Source organism: Musa acuminata, chromosome BXJ1-7 (genome assembly GCF_036884655.1).
Source record: "Musa acuminata AAA Group cultivar baxijiao chromosome BXJ1-7, Cavendish_Baxijiao_AAA, whole genome shotgun sequence".
NCBI classification, from domain to species: Eukaryota; Viridiplantae; Streptophyta; class Magnoliopsida; order Zingiberales; family Musaceae; genus Musa; species Musa acuminata.
Window position 1 is genome coordinate 40,497,535 of NC_088333.1, and position 16,143 is coordinate 40,513,677.

At 40.4% G+C, this 16,143-nt stretch overlaps 2 protein-coding genes and 2 non-coding genes across 4 annotated transcripts; 2 read left to right on the top strand and 2 right to left on the bottom strand.

Annotated features, from left to right (window-relative positions):
- Positions 1-1,345: 1,345 nt before the first annotated feature.
- On the top strand, positions 1,346-1,418 carry TRNAR-ACG (transfer RNA arginine (anticodon ACG)). Its single transcript has one exon. It is a non-coding gene; the product is annotated as a tRNA-Arg (tRNA).
- Positions 1,419-2,819: 1,401 nt separating this feature from the next.
- Positions 2,820-4,938, bottom strand: LOC135679759 (triacylglycerol lipase 2-like). Its single transcript, XM_065193742.1, has 9 exons — positions 4,759-4,938; positions 4,563-4,673; positions 4,308-4,448; positions 4,132-4,242; positions 3,847-3,990; positions 3,680-3,720; positions 3,516-3,595; positions 3,251-3,346; positions 2,820-3,145 (listed from the first exon to the last, which is right to left on the bottom strand). The coding sequence occupies exons 1-9, from the start codon at positions 4,936-4,938 to the stop codon at positions 2,820-2,822; spliced, it is 1,230 nt and encodes a 409-aa protein (XP_065049814.1).
- Positions 4,939-10,434: 5,496 nt separating this feature from the next.
- LOC135679760 (triacylglycerol lipase 2-like) lies at positions 10,435-12,635 on the bottom strand. Its single transcript, XM_065193743.1, has 9 exons — positions 12,462-12,635; positions 12,257-12,367; positions 12,001-12,141; positions 11,819-11,929; positions 11,541-11,684; positions 11,366-11,406; positions 11,127-11,206; positions 10,861-10,956; positions 10,435-10,757 (listed from the first exon to the last, which is right to left on the bottom strand). The coding sequence occupies exons 1-9, from the start codon at positions 12,633-12,635 to the stop codon at positions 10,435-10,437; spliced, it is 1,221 nt and encodes a 406-aa protein (XP_065049815.1).
- Positions 12,636-15,977: 3,342 nt separating this feature from the next.
- Positions 15,978-16,050, top strand: TRNAR-ACG (transfer RNA arginine (anticodon ACG)). The gene has a single exon. It is a non-coding gene; the product is annotated as a tRNA-Arg (tRNA).
- The last annotated feature ends 93 nt before the right edge of the window (positions 16,051-16,143 follow it).

The following is a 16,143-nucleotide window of genomic DNA, read 5'->3' on the forward strand; positions in this document are numbered from 1 at the left end:
TCTCCAAGGGAATCCGATTAGAGCAAGACTCAAGTAGAAACCGTATGGGTCTGATAGCACTATACCCGATATACAATCTTAGGGATATTAGATGGATGAGAGACTATATGTATACGGTAACCAAGGATAGATTGGTCCAATGGATTGGATTCCCCTATATCGTCTGGGGACTGCGACGTAGTGGCATAGTACATCCACAGTCGATGAATTGAGTGAATTATTATGGAGATAATAATTCACTGAGCCAGAAGGAGTTTTGATATATATGATTCATGACCAACTTGATATTGGGCTTAGAAGGTCACACACATATTGTAGGCGTTGCAATGAGTAGAGGTTCGGATATGAGATATCCGCCGGAGCTCATATCTTATTGGATATCCAATAAGCCCATGAATTATTGATTCTATAGATGAGATCCAATAAGAGCCTATGAGAGATTATTGAATAGAGATCTAATAATCTAATAGGCTTGGGTAGTCGGATGAAGATCCAATACCTAATAGGGCAAGATCTATTAGGGTTAAGTTGACAGAGGACCTCTATAAATAGGAGGGAACTAGTGGTTCTTGAGCTAAAGACTTTTTTGTTACCTCTCCTATTCTCCTCCCCTTCTCCTCGTTAGAGCAAGTCTGGAGTTTTAATGGGCATCGTCGTAGCCCTACTTTGAGGATCACCACTACAAAGGAGGTCGCTTGACCTCCTTCACTCACTCCTAAAGGTCTATAGAGATTCAGAGATATATGATCTCTCTATGTAACATAATCTTTCGTATATGCAGTTTTCGATTTTTACGTATCAATCTTCGCACGACGACGAACACATATTTGAGAATTTGAAGTTTTTCTTTTTCTATTCTTCTGCTGTATATGTGATGTCGCCCTCAGATTTCCTTACGGTCAGTTCCCTATAAATACATGTATTCTTGTAAAGAATAAAAAAATTTTGAAAGTGAATTTTAATAAAATAACTACTTTGCTCTTTTTACAACAAAGAACAGAAATGGCAATTCATTTATTTTAATCATATATTATTATAGTGTCATAAGAATACTTTTTACGAAGTTAAGTTATATTATTCTATGAGATTTTTAATGAGGTTTTAAACCTTTAAATCATACATAAAAACATTATCGATAAGAATTATTTTACTATGAGAAAGGAAGCATTCGTTGAGAATCGTAGAAGACTAAAGGTCGATAAATAAATAATATATAAAAAAAACAGCTAAACATTTGCTTGGTTTCGTATTTTTTATTAACATCTTCGAAAGAAAATTAAAATTTTCATTATCGTATTAAAATTACTAAGTTATTATTCTGTGTTTAAATTTCTCTTGCATTGTCGACTCTGTGGCCCAATGGATAAGGCGCTGGTCTACGGAACCAGAGATTCTGGGTTCGATCCCCAGCAGAGTCGTGTGAAATCAATTTTATTTTATTAATTTTTTTAGTGAAATTAATAAAATTTTTGGATTAAATTAAATATATATATATATATATTTTTTATTTAAATAAAAGCTGTCTTCTTACCTGGCCATATAGATTCATGGTCTGGCAGCACTATGATTTGAGATGTGCAAGCAGGCCTTTTAAGGACTTCGCAGCTGTTCAATGCAGCATAGGCCATAGGGTTTGCAAGATCTCAATGCAGCAAATTATGAGAGATAATGGACATCATCACTTGAGCTTCTTGTATACACACAGCAGCTACCAACCAACCATTCGATGCTAGTCAATCATTAGAAGTTGTTTATCGATACTTTTTTTTTTTCTATCGTTTTGGCATTATAATGAGGATCGATGTATCACAGGAGCACTATCCAATAGACGCTTCCAATGAGTGACCTAACAAGGATGCTCAGATCTCCATCGATAGCACTTTTGCCTTTGCCTAACAAGGATGTCCACGCCAAACGGCAGTAGATGACTTCTCGATCCTACCAATATAGACTTCTAAAGATAACTTGACATATGTCAGAGGGCACCATCTTGTATGACACCTTGTCGATATATTTATTGACGATCATAATTTCGAATGTGCACTATTGATTTATGCTCGTTTCTACGTCTTTGTAGATCCAATCCAGTGGATATGGCTTTAGATAAGGAATGATCTTGAGTCCAAGTTTTTATGATTAACTTATCGAGATTAAATTCTTTTGGATTTCAATGTTAATGATTGCATTGATGATATCTTGTTTCACTTAGATCTTGAGAGTGAATAATTCTTCTCAAACTTTTGGATTGAGGGTTGGATTCAAATATCTAACATTTGGTCTAGCCATAAGTGATAGACTCGATTCCAAGTGTGAAACGAGTGCTAGTTTGGTTTGATCATCTTCCACAGTAGCAGTTGCCTTATATCGATTATGATTATTCTTCTTCCATGTTATTTGCGAAGGTAGAGGCAATAGCTTTATAAAATAAATACTATACACCAACATGCATTTTTATTGGAAAACAAACTCATTCCTCACCCTCCACACGCACCAAAGAAGACATGTAGCAACAACAGCACTATATATCAACCCAGATTTATCACCAATCTACTTGTGTTATGATAGATACTGTTTCGATTGACGACGACTCATCGGATGTGATGCCACTTAGTAGAAGCTGAAACGGTCGAAAAGGGATATAGCATGGATGCCGATTCGATTGGTTAAACATATGATTTATTATACGGAGATATATGATTTATTTCTCTTTCACCTCCCTTCGTACATGAATCTCCCGCGGAGTGAGTACACAAAGAATGTCAAGTCGGCAGCAATCGCGTATAGTTATAATATTAAGCACTGCACCGGGAAGAAGCCCATCAACTGTGTTTGTCGAAGAATGCGATGAGGCCGTCGTAGACGACCTGCTTGGCATTCACCCCCATCACGAAGTCCAGATGTGCGTACTCCTTCACCAGCTGAGCCACGAGCTTGTCGGCGGCGTCATGGTTGCTGAGATCATTCAACAGCAGCTGCACGTCCTTCACGTCCGACAGCATGTCCCCGCCGCCGTAGCAGAGCAGCAGCGGCAGGTGGTGTGGAATGTTGGACAAATGGTACTCGGGTGGGCTGCTCTGCCCATACGCAGCCATGTTGGCCGTACTGCTCCCGTGGTCGTATTTTGTTATCACTCCACGTCTGAATGCTGGGAGTACTCAAAGACAGGTAGGTATACAGACACTCTCTTGTGAGGAAGAAATCTAAGTAGCTAAAGTATATGATCTTTTAGATTTGTATCAGACTGACTGACTCTGTGAAAAATGGACGAGTGTCCTCACGGATGTAGGCTGGAGTTCATACTTCAAGTACTTGTCAACAGTGGAGTCATTGAGGCAGCAGTTTGGCCCTACATCCAAAGTGAGTGTGTGGGTGTGTGTTGCAGAACAAGGAAGGAAAAGCCAATACACATATATGTAAATTAATTGAAGACTACAATAATAAATACATATATGATTAAAGTCAAATCAAACTTATGTTGCCGGCGGAATATTATCACCGGAATAATTTGTACGTACCTGTTAATGATGCCATAAGGTCGTAGCAGTTCACCCCCGGCATAGCGCAGACCAACTCCAAAAACTTGGTTCCGACTGCCCTGCTTATCCATATTAGGGAACACACTTGAATTAGAAGAGCACATTTTCTTTTGACAACAAGAGGGATATGTTAGTTTATGTACCCTTTAGGATCAAATTCTGCCACTCCAAGCGCTCCCAACATCTGCATGAAAAAAAGCAAGAAAGCTATGACACAGCTCTGGACGTCGGAAAATTAAAGAGGAAGATAATGAATGATGTAGCTCCCTTGATGAGAAAAATCAATCGAGTGTCGTGAACTCGTTCTTACTTCTCCTGCGAATGCGCTGGCTGCAGCTCTTCCGATCGTAGTTGTCATGGAAGTCAGATAGGCCACCGGAGTCAAAAGGGCAGCTGACTTGATCTTATCCACCAGCTTCCCTTCAGAGAACGCTGATAGAGCAGTCAGAGTTCCCTGTAGCATCATCCAACGTCTGTCAGTTGTTGTAGTTGTAGTGGTGGCAGTAAGTAGCAGAACATACATACGAAGTAATTCAATGTGGAAGGAAGAATGATATGTATTGGCATTAAAGTAATTAAAAGAAAAGTCTCCTACCATGGAGTGACCGACATAGTGCAGCTTCTGCCCAGTTTTCTGGAATACGAAACCCACAGTAGCAGGCAAATCATAGCTGGCCAACTCATCCCATGACCACGCCCAATAAGCCTACCAGACAACAAAAGGATGATGCTCAATACATCATAATCAGCAACGTAGAGAAGATGACCAACCGTGTCTGATGTTTTGAGAGACTCATGGCGACGGCTCCACCTGGTGCCCCTGCCGTGTGTAATCCATACATCGAATCCGTTGTCTGCAAGTACGAAAGGCAGCGATTGTTGAGGTGGATTCAGTAGCCATGTCAACCCGTCCTGCCATCATTCATCGATCGTCAATCATCATCATCATCAGAATGACGAAGAAGACAACGTACCCTGCATGCATGCATGCATGGCAACACATTCAGATTGCTTAAGGGAACGTACCGAGAGGACTCCATGTTGGAGCAGCACCGGCTGCCTCTTGCCCGCGCTGCCGCCTCCTCTTCCTTGTGGGATCCTGTGCATGGTCAGTATGTACCCGTCTTGCGTCTTCACCTGCAAGAGACGCAACAAGCTTCAACCACTCATGCCATGCCCGCATAAATCATCAATCCACCCACGTTTATCTGCACTCCGCTACCTCATATTCTCGGCACTCGTAACCCCGAGGGCTCACCACGGCGGTGCACACCCCATCATCCGCCGCCTCGAGGCTTTGCACCAGCTGCCGTCTTCCGTGAGCTCCAGCCAGCTCGCCCTGGAAGCCCATGGAGAGGACGAAGAAGATGACGAGACGCCAGTTAAAGCAACGGAATCCCATGTTGGAGGTAAGCGAAAGGTGAGATCACCTCCTTCACCAAGGATTGGTCTTCTTACGGGGAGAAGGATGAGGAGGAAGTGGATGAAGGATGAGACCTCGTTCATGGCCTTCTTATAGGGCGGAGGAGGAGGAGGAGGAAGGAGATGGCGAGGATGATCTGTGCAGGCAGTTGAAGGGTGGTGATATGTGATTCTCGCTACGTGTTAACGGCTCTCAAAAACTGGCATTTAATCCACCCAAATCTTATTCTATCAACACTTTAAGACATAACAAGTCATATAATTTTCATATTCCGTTGGTCTAATTTTGTTGTTGTTGTTGTTGTTAATGGTTTGTTGTTGTGACCTTTTTTCACTAACTCCACAAAAATTGAAAATTAGATTGCCGTTGTGTGAAATATAAATTATTGAGATAAATTTAAACTCTTCACCTCTACAGTTTATGACATGCTCTGCATTACATATTCCACCTAGCATATCTCTTAACGGTGATTTGCTAGTATAACCATGCACTACCCGATTGAAAGCAAACTGATAGTATGGTAAGCTTTCGTCTCATTTCTTTATGTGTCAAAGTTGTATCCTCGAAGGAGATGAACCATAGTGTTGTTTACTACCTCGGTCTGGCAATCAACTTATGGATGGAAGGCCGTGCTCCTCTTCGATTTAGCATCTATAGTGGTCCAAAGTGAACTCCAAAAGCAGCTCAAGAAATGCCCGTCATGGTCTAACACGATTGAACTTGAAAGATCAAAGTGTGTCCACATCTGTTAGAAGAATAATCGAGCTACTCCTCTGATTATTGTCTTCTTGTAAGGTATGAGCCCCACCATCTTTGAAAACCTATCGACCGCCACAAATAGATAGTCGTGTCCCCATTTCATCATAGGTAGACCTCTTAAGAAGTTTATAGATATTCTCTCCCATGATCATGATAGAACGGACAATGGAGTATACAACCCCGATTTTTATTTAGTTGGTTTTGAAGTGCTACAAAGGATGCATCCTCACATGAATTGAGCCAAGTCCTGCTACATCTAGGGCTAATAAACATATCATTACAGGTTCTCCAAGGTTTTGCTCATGCTGAAGTTTCCTACAACTTTTGTGTTGGAAAATCTAGAGGTGATATCACATGCACAGTGGAAGAATAGAAAACAAAAATCCTCAAATTTTCTATAAATTGTGTTTGTCATCATGCGAAGATTGGTACACAAAATTCATAAAACTAATAAGTACATACATGAAAGATTGTGTCACCTAAGGAGATCGTATATCCTTGAATCCCTATAGATCTATAGGAGTGGGTGAAAGAGGTCAAGCGTTCTCCTCTCTAGCGGTGATCCACATAGTAGAACTGTGACGATCCTCCTCGAATCTCTAGGCCTACTATTTGAGGAGGAGAAAGGGAGAGGATAATAGAAAGTGACAGCCAAGAGAAGCTCTAGCATATGAACCTTTGGTTCCCTCCTATTTACAGAGCCCCCCTGTTAACTTAACCTTATTGGATCTTGCCCTATTGGGTATTGGATCTCCATCCAACTACCCAAGCCTCTTAGATTAGTAGATCTCTATCGAATAATCTCTCATTTAATCTTATTGGATCTCAATCATAGGATCCAATAATTCATGGGCTTATTGGATATCCAATAAGATAGGGGCTCCGACGGATATCTCATATCTGAACCTCTACTCATCGCAATGCTTACCATATGCATGTTATCCTCTAGGCCTAATATCAAGCTAGTCATGAATCATACCAGTTAGAACTCTTTTTTGCTTGGTAAATTATTATATCAATAATAATTCACTCGATTCATCGACTGCGAACGTACTTGGCCACTATGCCGAAGTCCTCAGACGATACAAGAGAATCCAATCCATTGGACTTGTCTATCCTCGGTTACCCCATACCTATAGTCTCTCATCCGTCTAATATCTCAAAGACTGTATACCAGGCATGGTACTGTCAAGCCCAAACAGTTTCTACTCGAGTCTCGCTCTAATCAAATTCTCCCAGAAAACTCTCTCTCAATTCGAATGACCATAACGAGAGATTTGTCTAAGCAAAAACACATGGGATATTCCTTTTATAACACCGAGAGTGGATGATCCTCTATCGACAATCAATAGCCCTCGTAAGGTTGTCTACAACCCCCGATGACTGGTTGTACTAGATCTGGAACCTCTAGACCTATAAGTTTGATATCTAAGAGTGGAATACTCATACATGATATCCTTAGTGTCTCAAGTCTAAGAACCAAATACTCTATTGGGACTACAAAATCGTTGTTTGACAATAAGACATCATCAACCATCCAGCATTCTGTAAGCAGATCAATTAGTGAATTTATTCTCCAATGAGCACATGTACTGTACCCCTAGTGTCCCCACATGAGCAACTATGAGACTAGTTGCATCTATCATATGGACGGGTATACAACACACTAGTCAACACCCTAGTATATCTGGTTATCTCGATGTCCCTCTCGAGTGACTTATGACCGGGATTATTTAGGATATGTGTTTAAAGGTGAATCGGTCTCATTATCGTGATCTCATCACGATCCGATTCCCATTACACAGATCCATAGAAATCAATATATATTAATGTATATATGTAATAAACAATATAAAGTGATAAAATATCAAATAATAATAATAAGCAAAAAGACTACGTGTCAAGTCATATGTGTCATCACTCACGTGATTGACTTGCAGGGCACCTATGACTAGCATTTTAATGAGTATGCTTCTCGTATCTAATTCATACACAAATCTAAGTACCTGTGTAGAGCAGTCCTCCTCGGAGCATAAATTCTATATTAGTTATTGACTTTCTCTATGATGTCTTTGAACTCTAGGTCTTCCATGTACATGTCTACATCATTCTCATGAAAACTAGATATGACTTGCATATGCATGAAAAGTGATTGGAGGTCACGATAACATGTCAGCAAGCTTATTTCGTACTCTCTCTTTATACTTGATCACTGGGCTGAATGAATGTGGATATGGCATCCACTTCATATGTCATGCTTGTTACAGTTTAGATTGCATCTAAACAGCCCCGACGCATCCACCACCAACTCGAACAAATGCTTTAAAATCTATGTTAATATGAGATCTCTAAGAATGCTTGAGGAGAACCAAAATAGAGAGAGTCAACTCATCTCATTTTGGAAATTGATATATTCCCAAACAATACTCAAATGGGAAAAGAAACTTGCAGCACCCCAAATAAGTGATACATTACAGTACGTTAATGATGGTTTGTTACTTTAGTAGTTGATAGTTTGTTCGTACACTTCCCATTGCAAAGAATGATTTGTGAAGAGATCTTGATGTGTGAAATGCAACTTTTAAATAATTAACCATCGATAGTTCATGCTGATTTCGTGCTCCACTACATGTTGTGGGGGAAGTATGCTGAATTCTTCAAAGAGCTTCAAGTATTTATTGATGAGCTGTTGTAAGCCTATATCTTATATGGTTTTATGGTCCGATACTGAGGCTAATGTTTGTTTTGCTATTGTAATCGATTGAATGATAAATAGCATAAACTTTTGACACGTGTTTACCATCCTCTTTGCTTGGATGACATCATTAGGTCGATTGGCCGTCGACTTCTATCCTTCTTGATGATAAACTTATTTTCATCCTTTGGAAATATGTATTGTTGGGGCTAGTATAGACCCTTGAAGATAACTTGACATATACCAAAAGGGCACCACCTCGTATGTCACCTTAACGATATACTTGTTGGTGATCATAATTTTGAATGTGTACTAGCTATTTATGCTCATCTCGACATCTTTCTGGATCCACCTCAGCAGATATGCCTTTAGATGAGAAGTAGTCTCGAGTCTAAGTCTTTGTACTAAGTTATCGAGATGAAATTCTTTTAGATTTCGATGTCAATGATCGCATCGATAATCTCCTATTTCACTTAGATCTTAAGAGAGAATAATTCTTCTCAAACTTTTGGTTATAGAGTTGGATTCAAGTCTATAACCTTTGGTTCGAGTGTGAAATAGGTGCTAGTTCGGTTTGATCATCTCTTACGATAGCGATCGCCTTACATCGATTTTGATTATTCTTCTTTCACTTCTTCAGGAAGAGTTTGGAATGATCCTTCTAGTGCTTCTCCCATATTTGACCTATAATCTTATAGTGATCACAAATAAATTGTTTCTTTTAGAAGAAGATGTGGCTTTATCACTCTTGGGATTCTTCTTGGCTTTCGGGTGATTCCCTTTTGCCTTCTCCATATTTTTCACGATACGTGTTTAATTCTTTTTCTCGATCGTCATTAACATCAAGCTCATTGTTGTGTTATAGTATGTTTTGAAGAAGCTTAGCTCATTGTTTATCTGGGCATGGAGGCCAATGGTGTATTTCATCATCGTCGAGTAGTCATCGAGGGAAATTTCGAGTGCCACCACTTGTTGTCAGAACTTAGTAGTGTATTCTTGTATGGATCGGTCCCTTTCTTGGTGTATGTGGTGCCACTTCCTTCAACTTTCTTTGAGATACCCCATAGGGTAAAATTCTTCTCGTACGAGCCTTTTAAATCATGTCCATTGTATGTCTTTATCGTTATTGGTTCGAAGATAGGATTTCAACCATTCGATTATATTTGGTCAACATGAGTCGCTCAAGCATCACCCTATCCTCGCTACTGTAGTCATATAGATTAAAATAAGTATCAAATTGATCTATCCATTAGTCTAATACATTAGAATTGATTGAGCCATCGTAGGAGGGTAAGTTAATGAGAAACTCGATGCGAAAGGGTGGAGTCCTTGATGTGATGTTTCATTCAACAATGTCTTGTTTGTAATTATACGGATCGAGACGACTCTGTCTCTCCTTTACGGTGATGTTCTTTCCTCATTCAATATTCACTTTAGATGGGGGCACACCCGTTATTTTTGAGAGAGAGGTGAGCCTTAAGTTTTTAGGGTTAAAAAACTTTTCTATGATTTTCCTTATTTGGTTTCTTATACTAAGAAACATACATATCTTTGAATTAAACCTTACCTACGACTGTCAAGCAATTTGGCGATGTCATTTGCCAAGGTAGAAGCAATAGCTTTATAAAAAAATACTATACACCGACATGCATTTTTATTGGAAAACTAACTCATTCCTCACCCTCCACACGCACCAAAGAAGACATGTAGCACCAACAGCACAGAGATCAACCCAGATTTATCACCAATCTACTTGTGTTATGATAGATACTGTTTCGATTGACGATGACTCATCGGATGTGATGCCACTTAGTAGAAGCTGTAACGGTGGAAAATAGATATAGCATGGATGCCGATTCGACTGGTTAAACATATGATTTATTATACAGAGATATATGATTTATTTATCTTTCATCTCCCTTTGTACATGAATCTCCCACAGAGTGAGTACACAAAGAATGTCAAGTCAGCAGCAATCGCGTATAGTTATAATATTAAGCACTGCACCGGGAAGAAGCCCATCAACTGTGTTTGCCGAAGAATGCGACGAGGCCGTCGTAGACGACCTGCTTGGCATTCACCCCCATCACGAAGTCCAGATGTGCGTACTCCTTCACCAGCTGAGCCACGAGCTTGTCGGCGTCATGGTTGCGGAGATCTTTCAACAGCAGCTGCACGTCCTTGACGTCCGACAGCATGTCACCGCCGCCGTAGCTGAGCAGCAGCGGCAGGTGGTGTGGAATGTTGGGCATGTGGTACTCGGGTGGGCTGCTCTGCCCATACGCAACCATGTTGGCCATACTGCTCCCGTAGTCGTATTTTGTTATCACTCCACTTCTGATCGCTGTGAGTGGTCAACGAAAGTTTTACATACTCTATTGTGAGAAAGAAATCTATGTAGCTCAAGTATATGAATGATATTTTGGATTTGTATCAGACTGACTGACTCTGTAAAAAATGGACGAGTGTCCTCACGGATGTCGGCTGGAGTTCATACTTCAAGTACATGTCAACAGTGGAGTAATTGAGGCAGCAGTTTGGCCCTACATCCAAAGTGAGTGTGTGTGTGTGTGTGAGTGCAGAATAAGGAAGGAAAAGCCATTACACAAATGTAAATTAATTGAAGACTACAATAATAAATACATATATGATTAAAGTCAAATCAAACATATGTTGCGGGCGGAATATTATCAGCGGAATAATTTGTGCGTACCTGTGAATGATGCCATAAGGTCGTAGCAGTTCACCCCCGGCATAGCGCAGACGAACTCCAAATAATTGGTTCCGACTGCCCTGCTTATCCATTAGGGAAGACAGTTGAATTAGAAGGAAGAGCTTTAACGATAACATCACTCAATGTATGGTCGGTCGGTCATGTTGATAAGGCCTCTGATGCTTTTGTCAGCACATTTTCTTTTGACAACAACGAGAGGGATGTGTTAGTTTACGTACCCTTTAGGATCAAATTCTCCCACTCCAAGTGCTCCCAACATCTGCAAGAAAAAGCAAGAAAGCTATGACACACCTCTGGACGTAGGTAAATTAGAAGAAGATAATGTGATGTAGCTCCCTCCCTCCCTCCCTTGATGACAGAAACATTCAAAGAGTGTTGTGAACTCGTTCTTACTTCTCCTGAGAATGCGCTGCCTGCAGCTCTTCCGATTGGAGTTGTCATGTAAGTCAGATAGGCCACCGGAGTCAAAAGGGCAGCTGACTTGATCTTATCCACCAGCTTCCCCTCGGAGAATGCTGATAGAGCTGTCAGAGTTCCCTGTAGCATCATCCAACGTCAGTCAGTTGTTGTAGTTGTAGTGGTGGCAGTAAGTAGCAGAACATACATGCAAAGTAATTCAAAGTGGAAGGAAGAATGACATGTTTCGCATTAAAGTACGTAAAGTCTCCTACCATGGAGTGACCAACATAGTGCAGCTTCTGCCCAGTTTGCTGGAATACAAAACCCACAGTGGCAGGCAAATCAAAGCTGGCCAACTCATCCCATGACCACGCCCAATAAGCCTGCGAGACAACAACAGGGTGATGAACCTGCTCAAGACTTCATAATCAGCATTGTAGAGAAGATGACCAACCGGGTTTGATGTATCGAGAGACTCATGGCGACGGCTCCACCTGGTGCCCCTGCCGTGTGTGATCCAGACATCGAATCCGCTGTCTGCAAGTACGAAAGCCAGTGATTGTTGAGGTGGATTCAGAAGCCATGTCAACCCGTCCTGCCATCATTCATCCATCATGCGTCGATCATCAGAAGAAGAATGACGAAGACGACAACGTACTGTACGTACATGCATGCATGGCAACACATGCAGATTGCTCGAGGAAACGTACCATGAGGACTCCATGTTGGAGCAGCACAGGCTGCCTCTTCCCCGCGCTGCCGCCTCCTCGTCCTTGTGGTATCCTGTGCATGGTCAGTATGTACCCATCTTGCGTCTTCACCTGCAAGGGACGCAACGCAGCAAGCTTCAGCCACTCATGCCATGCCCGCATCAATCATCCATCCATCCATCCACATTTATCTGCACTCGGCTACCTCATATTCTTGGCACTCGTAACCCTGAGGGCTCACCACGGCGGTGCACACGCCGTCATCCGGAGGCTCGAGGCTCTGCAGCAGCTGCCGTCGTCCGTGAGCTCCGGCCAGCTCGCAATGGAAGCCCATGGAGAAGACGAAGGTGATGACGAGAAGCCAGCAACGGAATCCCATGTTGGAGGTAAGCCAAGGATGAGATCACCTACTTCACCAAGGATTGGCCTTGTTATAGTGAGGAGGGTGAGGAGGAAGTCAGTGAAGGATGATACCTCGTTAATGGCCTTCTTATAGGGCGGAGGAGGAGGAGGAAGGAGATGGAGAGGGTGATCTGTGCAGGCAGTTGAAGGGTGGTGATGCGTGATCTTCGCTACTTGTTACTGACATTGTTATGGCCTTTCACAACTGCATGTAACTGTACAAAAGTTGAAAAATAGATTGTTGTTGTGTGCAATACAAGAAGTCGAACTAAATTTAAACTCTTCACCTCTAATCAAAATGACATGCCGTTTAAAAAGGCCCGCATAACATATTATTGGGCAAATTCATGCAAACATAATAGAAGAACATTGAGATCACGGAAAATGTCACAAGAGATCGTGTCTTCCGAATGAAAATAAAAGATACTATTGGTAATGGATCACGTTGACACTCTAATTTTAGCATTGAACCATTTGTTTCTTTTTATTCAAAACTTTTTATTGGTGATAGGTTGATGATATTCCTACCTAGTGAACATGTATAGCGAGTGTTACGATAGGGTCTATTATGTATGCCTCGGCGATAGGATAGGATATCCTATGCCTCAATGATATGATCTATCATGTATGTTTTGTTATGTACTAGGCCTGATATAGCGCATCTCTAAGTGTCATGAACAGGTATCAAGCGGATCCAGGCTTGGAGTACTGGAAAGCAGTAAAGTATATCCTTAAATACCTGAGAAGAACTAAGGAGCTTTTATTGGTATATGAATGTAATAGCCTCAAGATTGAAGGCTACACGGACTCGAGTTTATAGTCTGATATCAATGATAGTAAGTCGAATTTGAAGTATATGTACACAATGAATGGAGGAGTAATATGCTGGAAGAGTTCCAAGCAAAATACTATTGCTGACTCGACTACAAAGACGGAATACATTGATATGGTAGAGACAACAAAGGATATAATTTGGATGAAGACATTTATAACAGATCTGAGAGTCGTGCCAAGCAACGAGGAGCCTATTCCAATATATTGTGACAACAATGAGGCGATTACTTAAACAAAGGAATCAAGTCTCATCAGAAGTCTAAGCACATTCTAAGGAGGTTCCACATGATCATAGAGAACGTGAGCCGAGGAGATGTAGTAGTGGAAAGAGTTACATCCGAAGATAACATTGCAAAACCATTGACAAAACCGTTATCACGTATTGTCTTTAAGCGTCACAAGGATTTGATGGGGATCAGACACATAGGTGATCGACTTTAGGTCAAGTGGGAGAGTGTTAGTCATAGGTGCCCTAGAAGCCAATTACGTGAGTGATGACACGCAGTCTTTTTGCTTAATATTATTATTTGATATTTTATCATTTTATATTATTTGTAGCATGAATATATTGTGATGTCTATGGATCTATGTAATGAGAATCGGATCGTGATAAGATCACGATAATGAGATTGATTCACCTTTAAACATAGATCCTAAATAATCCCGGTCATAGGTTGCTCGAGACGGACATTGAGATAACCGGATAGGCTGGTATGCTGTATACCCATCTATATGATGGATGCAGCTGATCTCATAGCTACTTGTGTGGGGACACTAAGGGTGCATTACAGGTGCTCATTTGAGAATGAGTTTATTGATTGAGCTACTTACGGAATGCTAGATGGTTGATGATATCTTATTGTCAGACACCGATTCCGCAGTCCTAGTGGTGTTTCGGGTCCTTAGACTTTAGGCACCAAGAATGTTCTGTATGAGTATTTTATTCTTTTATAACAGACTTATAGGTCTGGAGGTTCCAAATCTAGCACAATCGGTCATCGGGAGTGGTAGCCAACCTTACGAGGACAATTGAGTATTAATAGAGGATCATCCACTCTCGGTATTATGAGAAGAATATCTCATGTGTTTTTGCTTAGACAAATCCCTAGCTAGGATAATTCAAATCGAAAGAGAAAGAGTTCTCCAAGGGAATCCGATTAGAGCAAGACTCAAGTAGAAACCGTATGGGTCTGATAGCACTATACCCGATATACAATCTTAGGGATATTAGATGGATGAGAGACTATATGTATACGGTAACCAAGGATAGATTGGTCCAATGGATTGGATTCCCCTATATCGTCTGGGGACTGCGACGTAGTGGCATAGTACATCCACAGTCGATGAATTGAGTGAATTATTATGGAGATAATAATTCACTGAGCCAGAAGGAGTTTTGATATATATGATTCATGACCAACTTGATATTGGGCTTAGAAGGTCACACACATATTGTAGGCGTTGCAATGAGTAGAGGTTCGGATATGAGATATCCGCCGGAGCTCATATCTTATTGGATATCCAATAAGCCCATGAATTATTGATTCTATAGATGAGATCCAATAAGAGCCTATGAGAGATTATTGAATAGAGATCTAATAATCTAATAGGCTTGGGTAGTCGGATGAAGATCCAATACCTAATAGGGCAAGATCTATTAGGGTTAAGTTGACAGAGGACCTCTATAAATAGGAGGGAACTAGTGGTTCTTGAGCTAAAGACTTTTTTGTTACCTCTCCTATTCTCCTCCCCTTCTCCTCGTTAGAGCAAGTCTGGAGTTTTAATGGGCATCGTCGTAGCCCTACTTTGAGGATCACCACTACAAAGGAGGTCGCTTGACCTCCTTCACTCACTCCTAAAGGTCTATAGGGATTCAGGGATATATGATCTCTCTATGTAACATAATCTTTCGTATATGCAGTTTTCGATTTTTACGTATCAATCTTCGCACGACGACGAACACATATTTGAGAATTTGAAGTTTTTCTTTTTCTGTTCTTCTGCTGTATATGTGATGTCGCCCTCAGATTTCCTTACGGTCAGTTCCCTATAAATACATGTATTCTTGTAAAGAATAAAAAAATTTTGAAAGTGAATTTTAATAAAATAACTACTTTGCTCTTTTTACAACAAAGAACAGAAATGGCAATTCATTTATTTTAATCATATATTATTATAGTGTCATAAGAATACTTTTTACGAAGTTAAGTTATATTATTCTATGAGATTTTTAATGAGGTTTTAAACCTTTAAATCATACATAAAAACATTATCGATAAGAATTATTTTACTATGAGAAAGGAAGCATTCGTTGAGAATCGTAGAAGACTAAAGGTCGATAAATAAATAATATATAAAAAAAACAGCTAAACATTTGCTTGGTTTCGTATTTTTTATTAACATCTTCGAAAGAAAATTAAAATTTTCATTATCGTATTAAAATCACTAAGTTATTCTTCTGTGTTTAAATTTCTCTTGCATTGTCGACTCTGTGGCCCAATGGATAAGGCGCTGGTCTACGGAACCAGAGATTCTGGGTTCGATCCCCAGCAGAGTCGTGTGAAATCAATTTTATTTTATTAATTTTTTTAGTGAAATTAATAAAATTTTTGGATTAAATTAAATATATATATATATATATTTTTTATTTA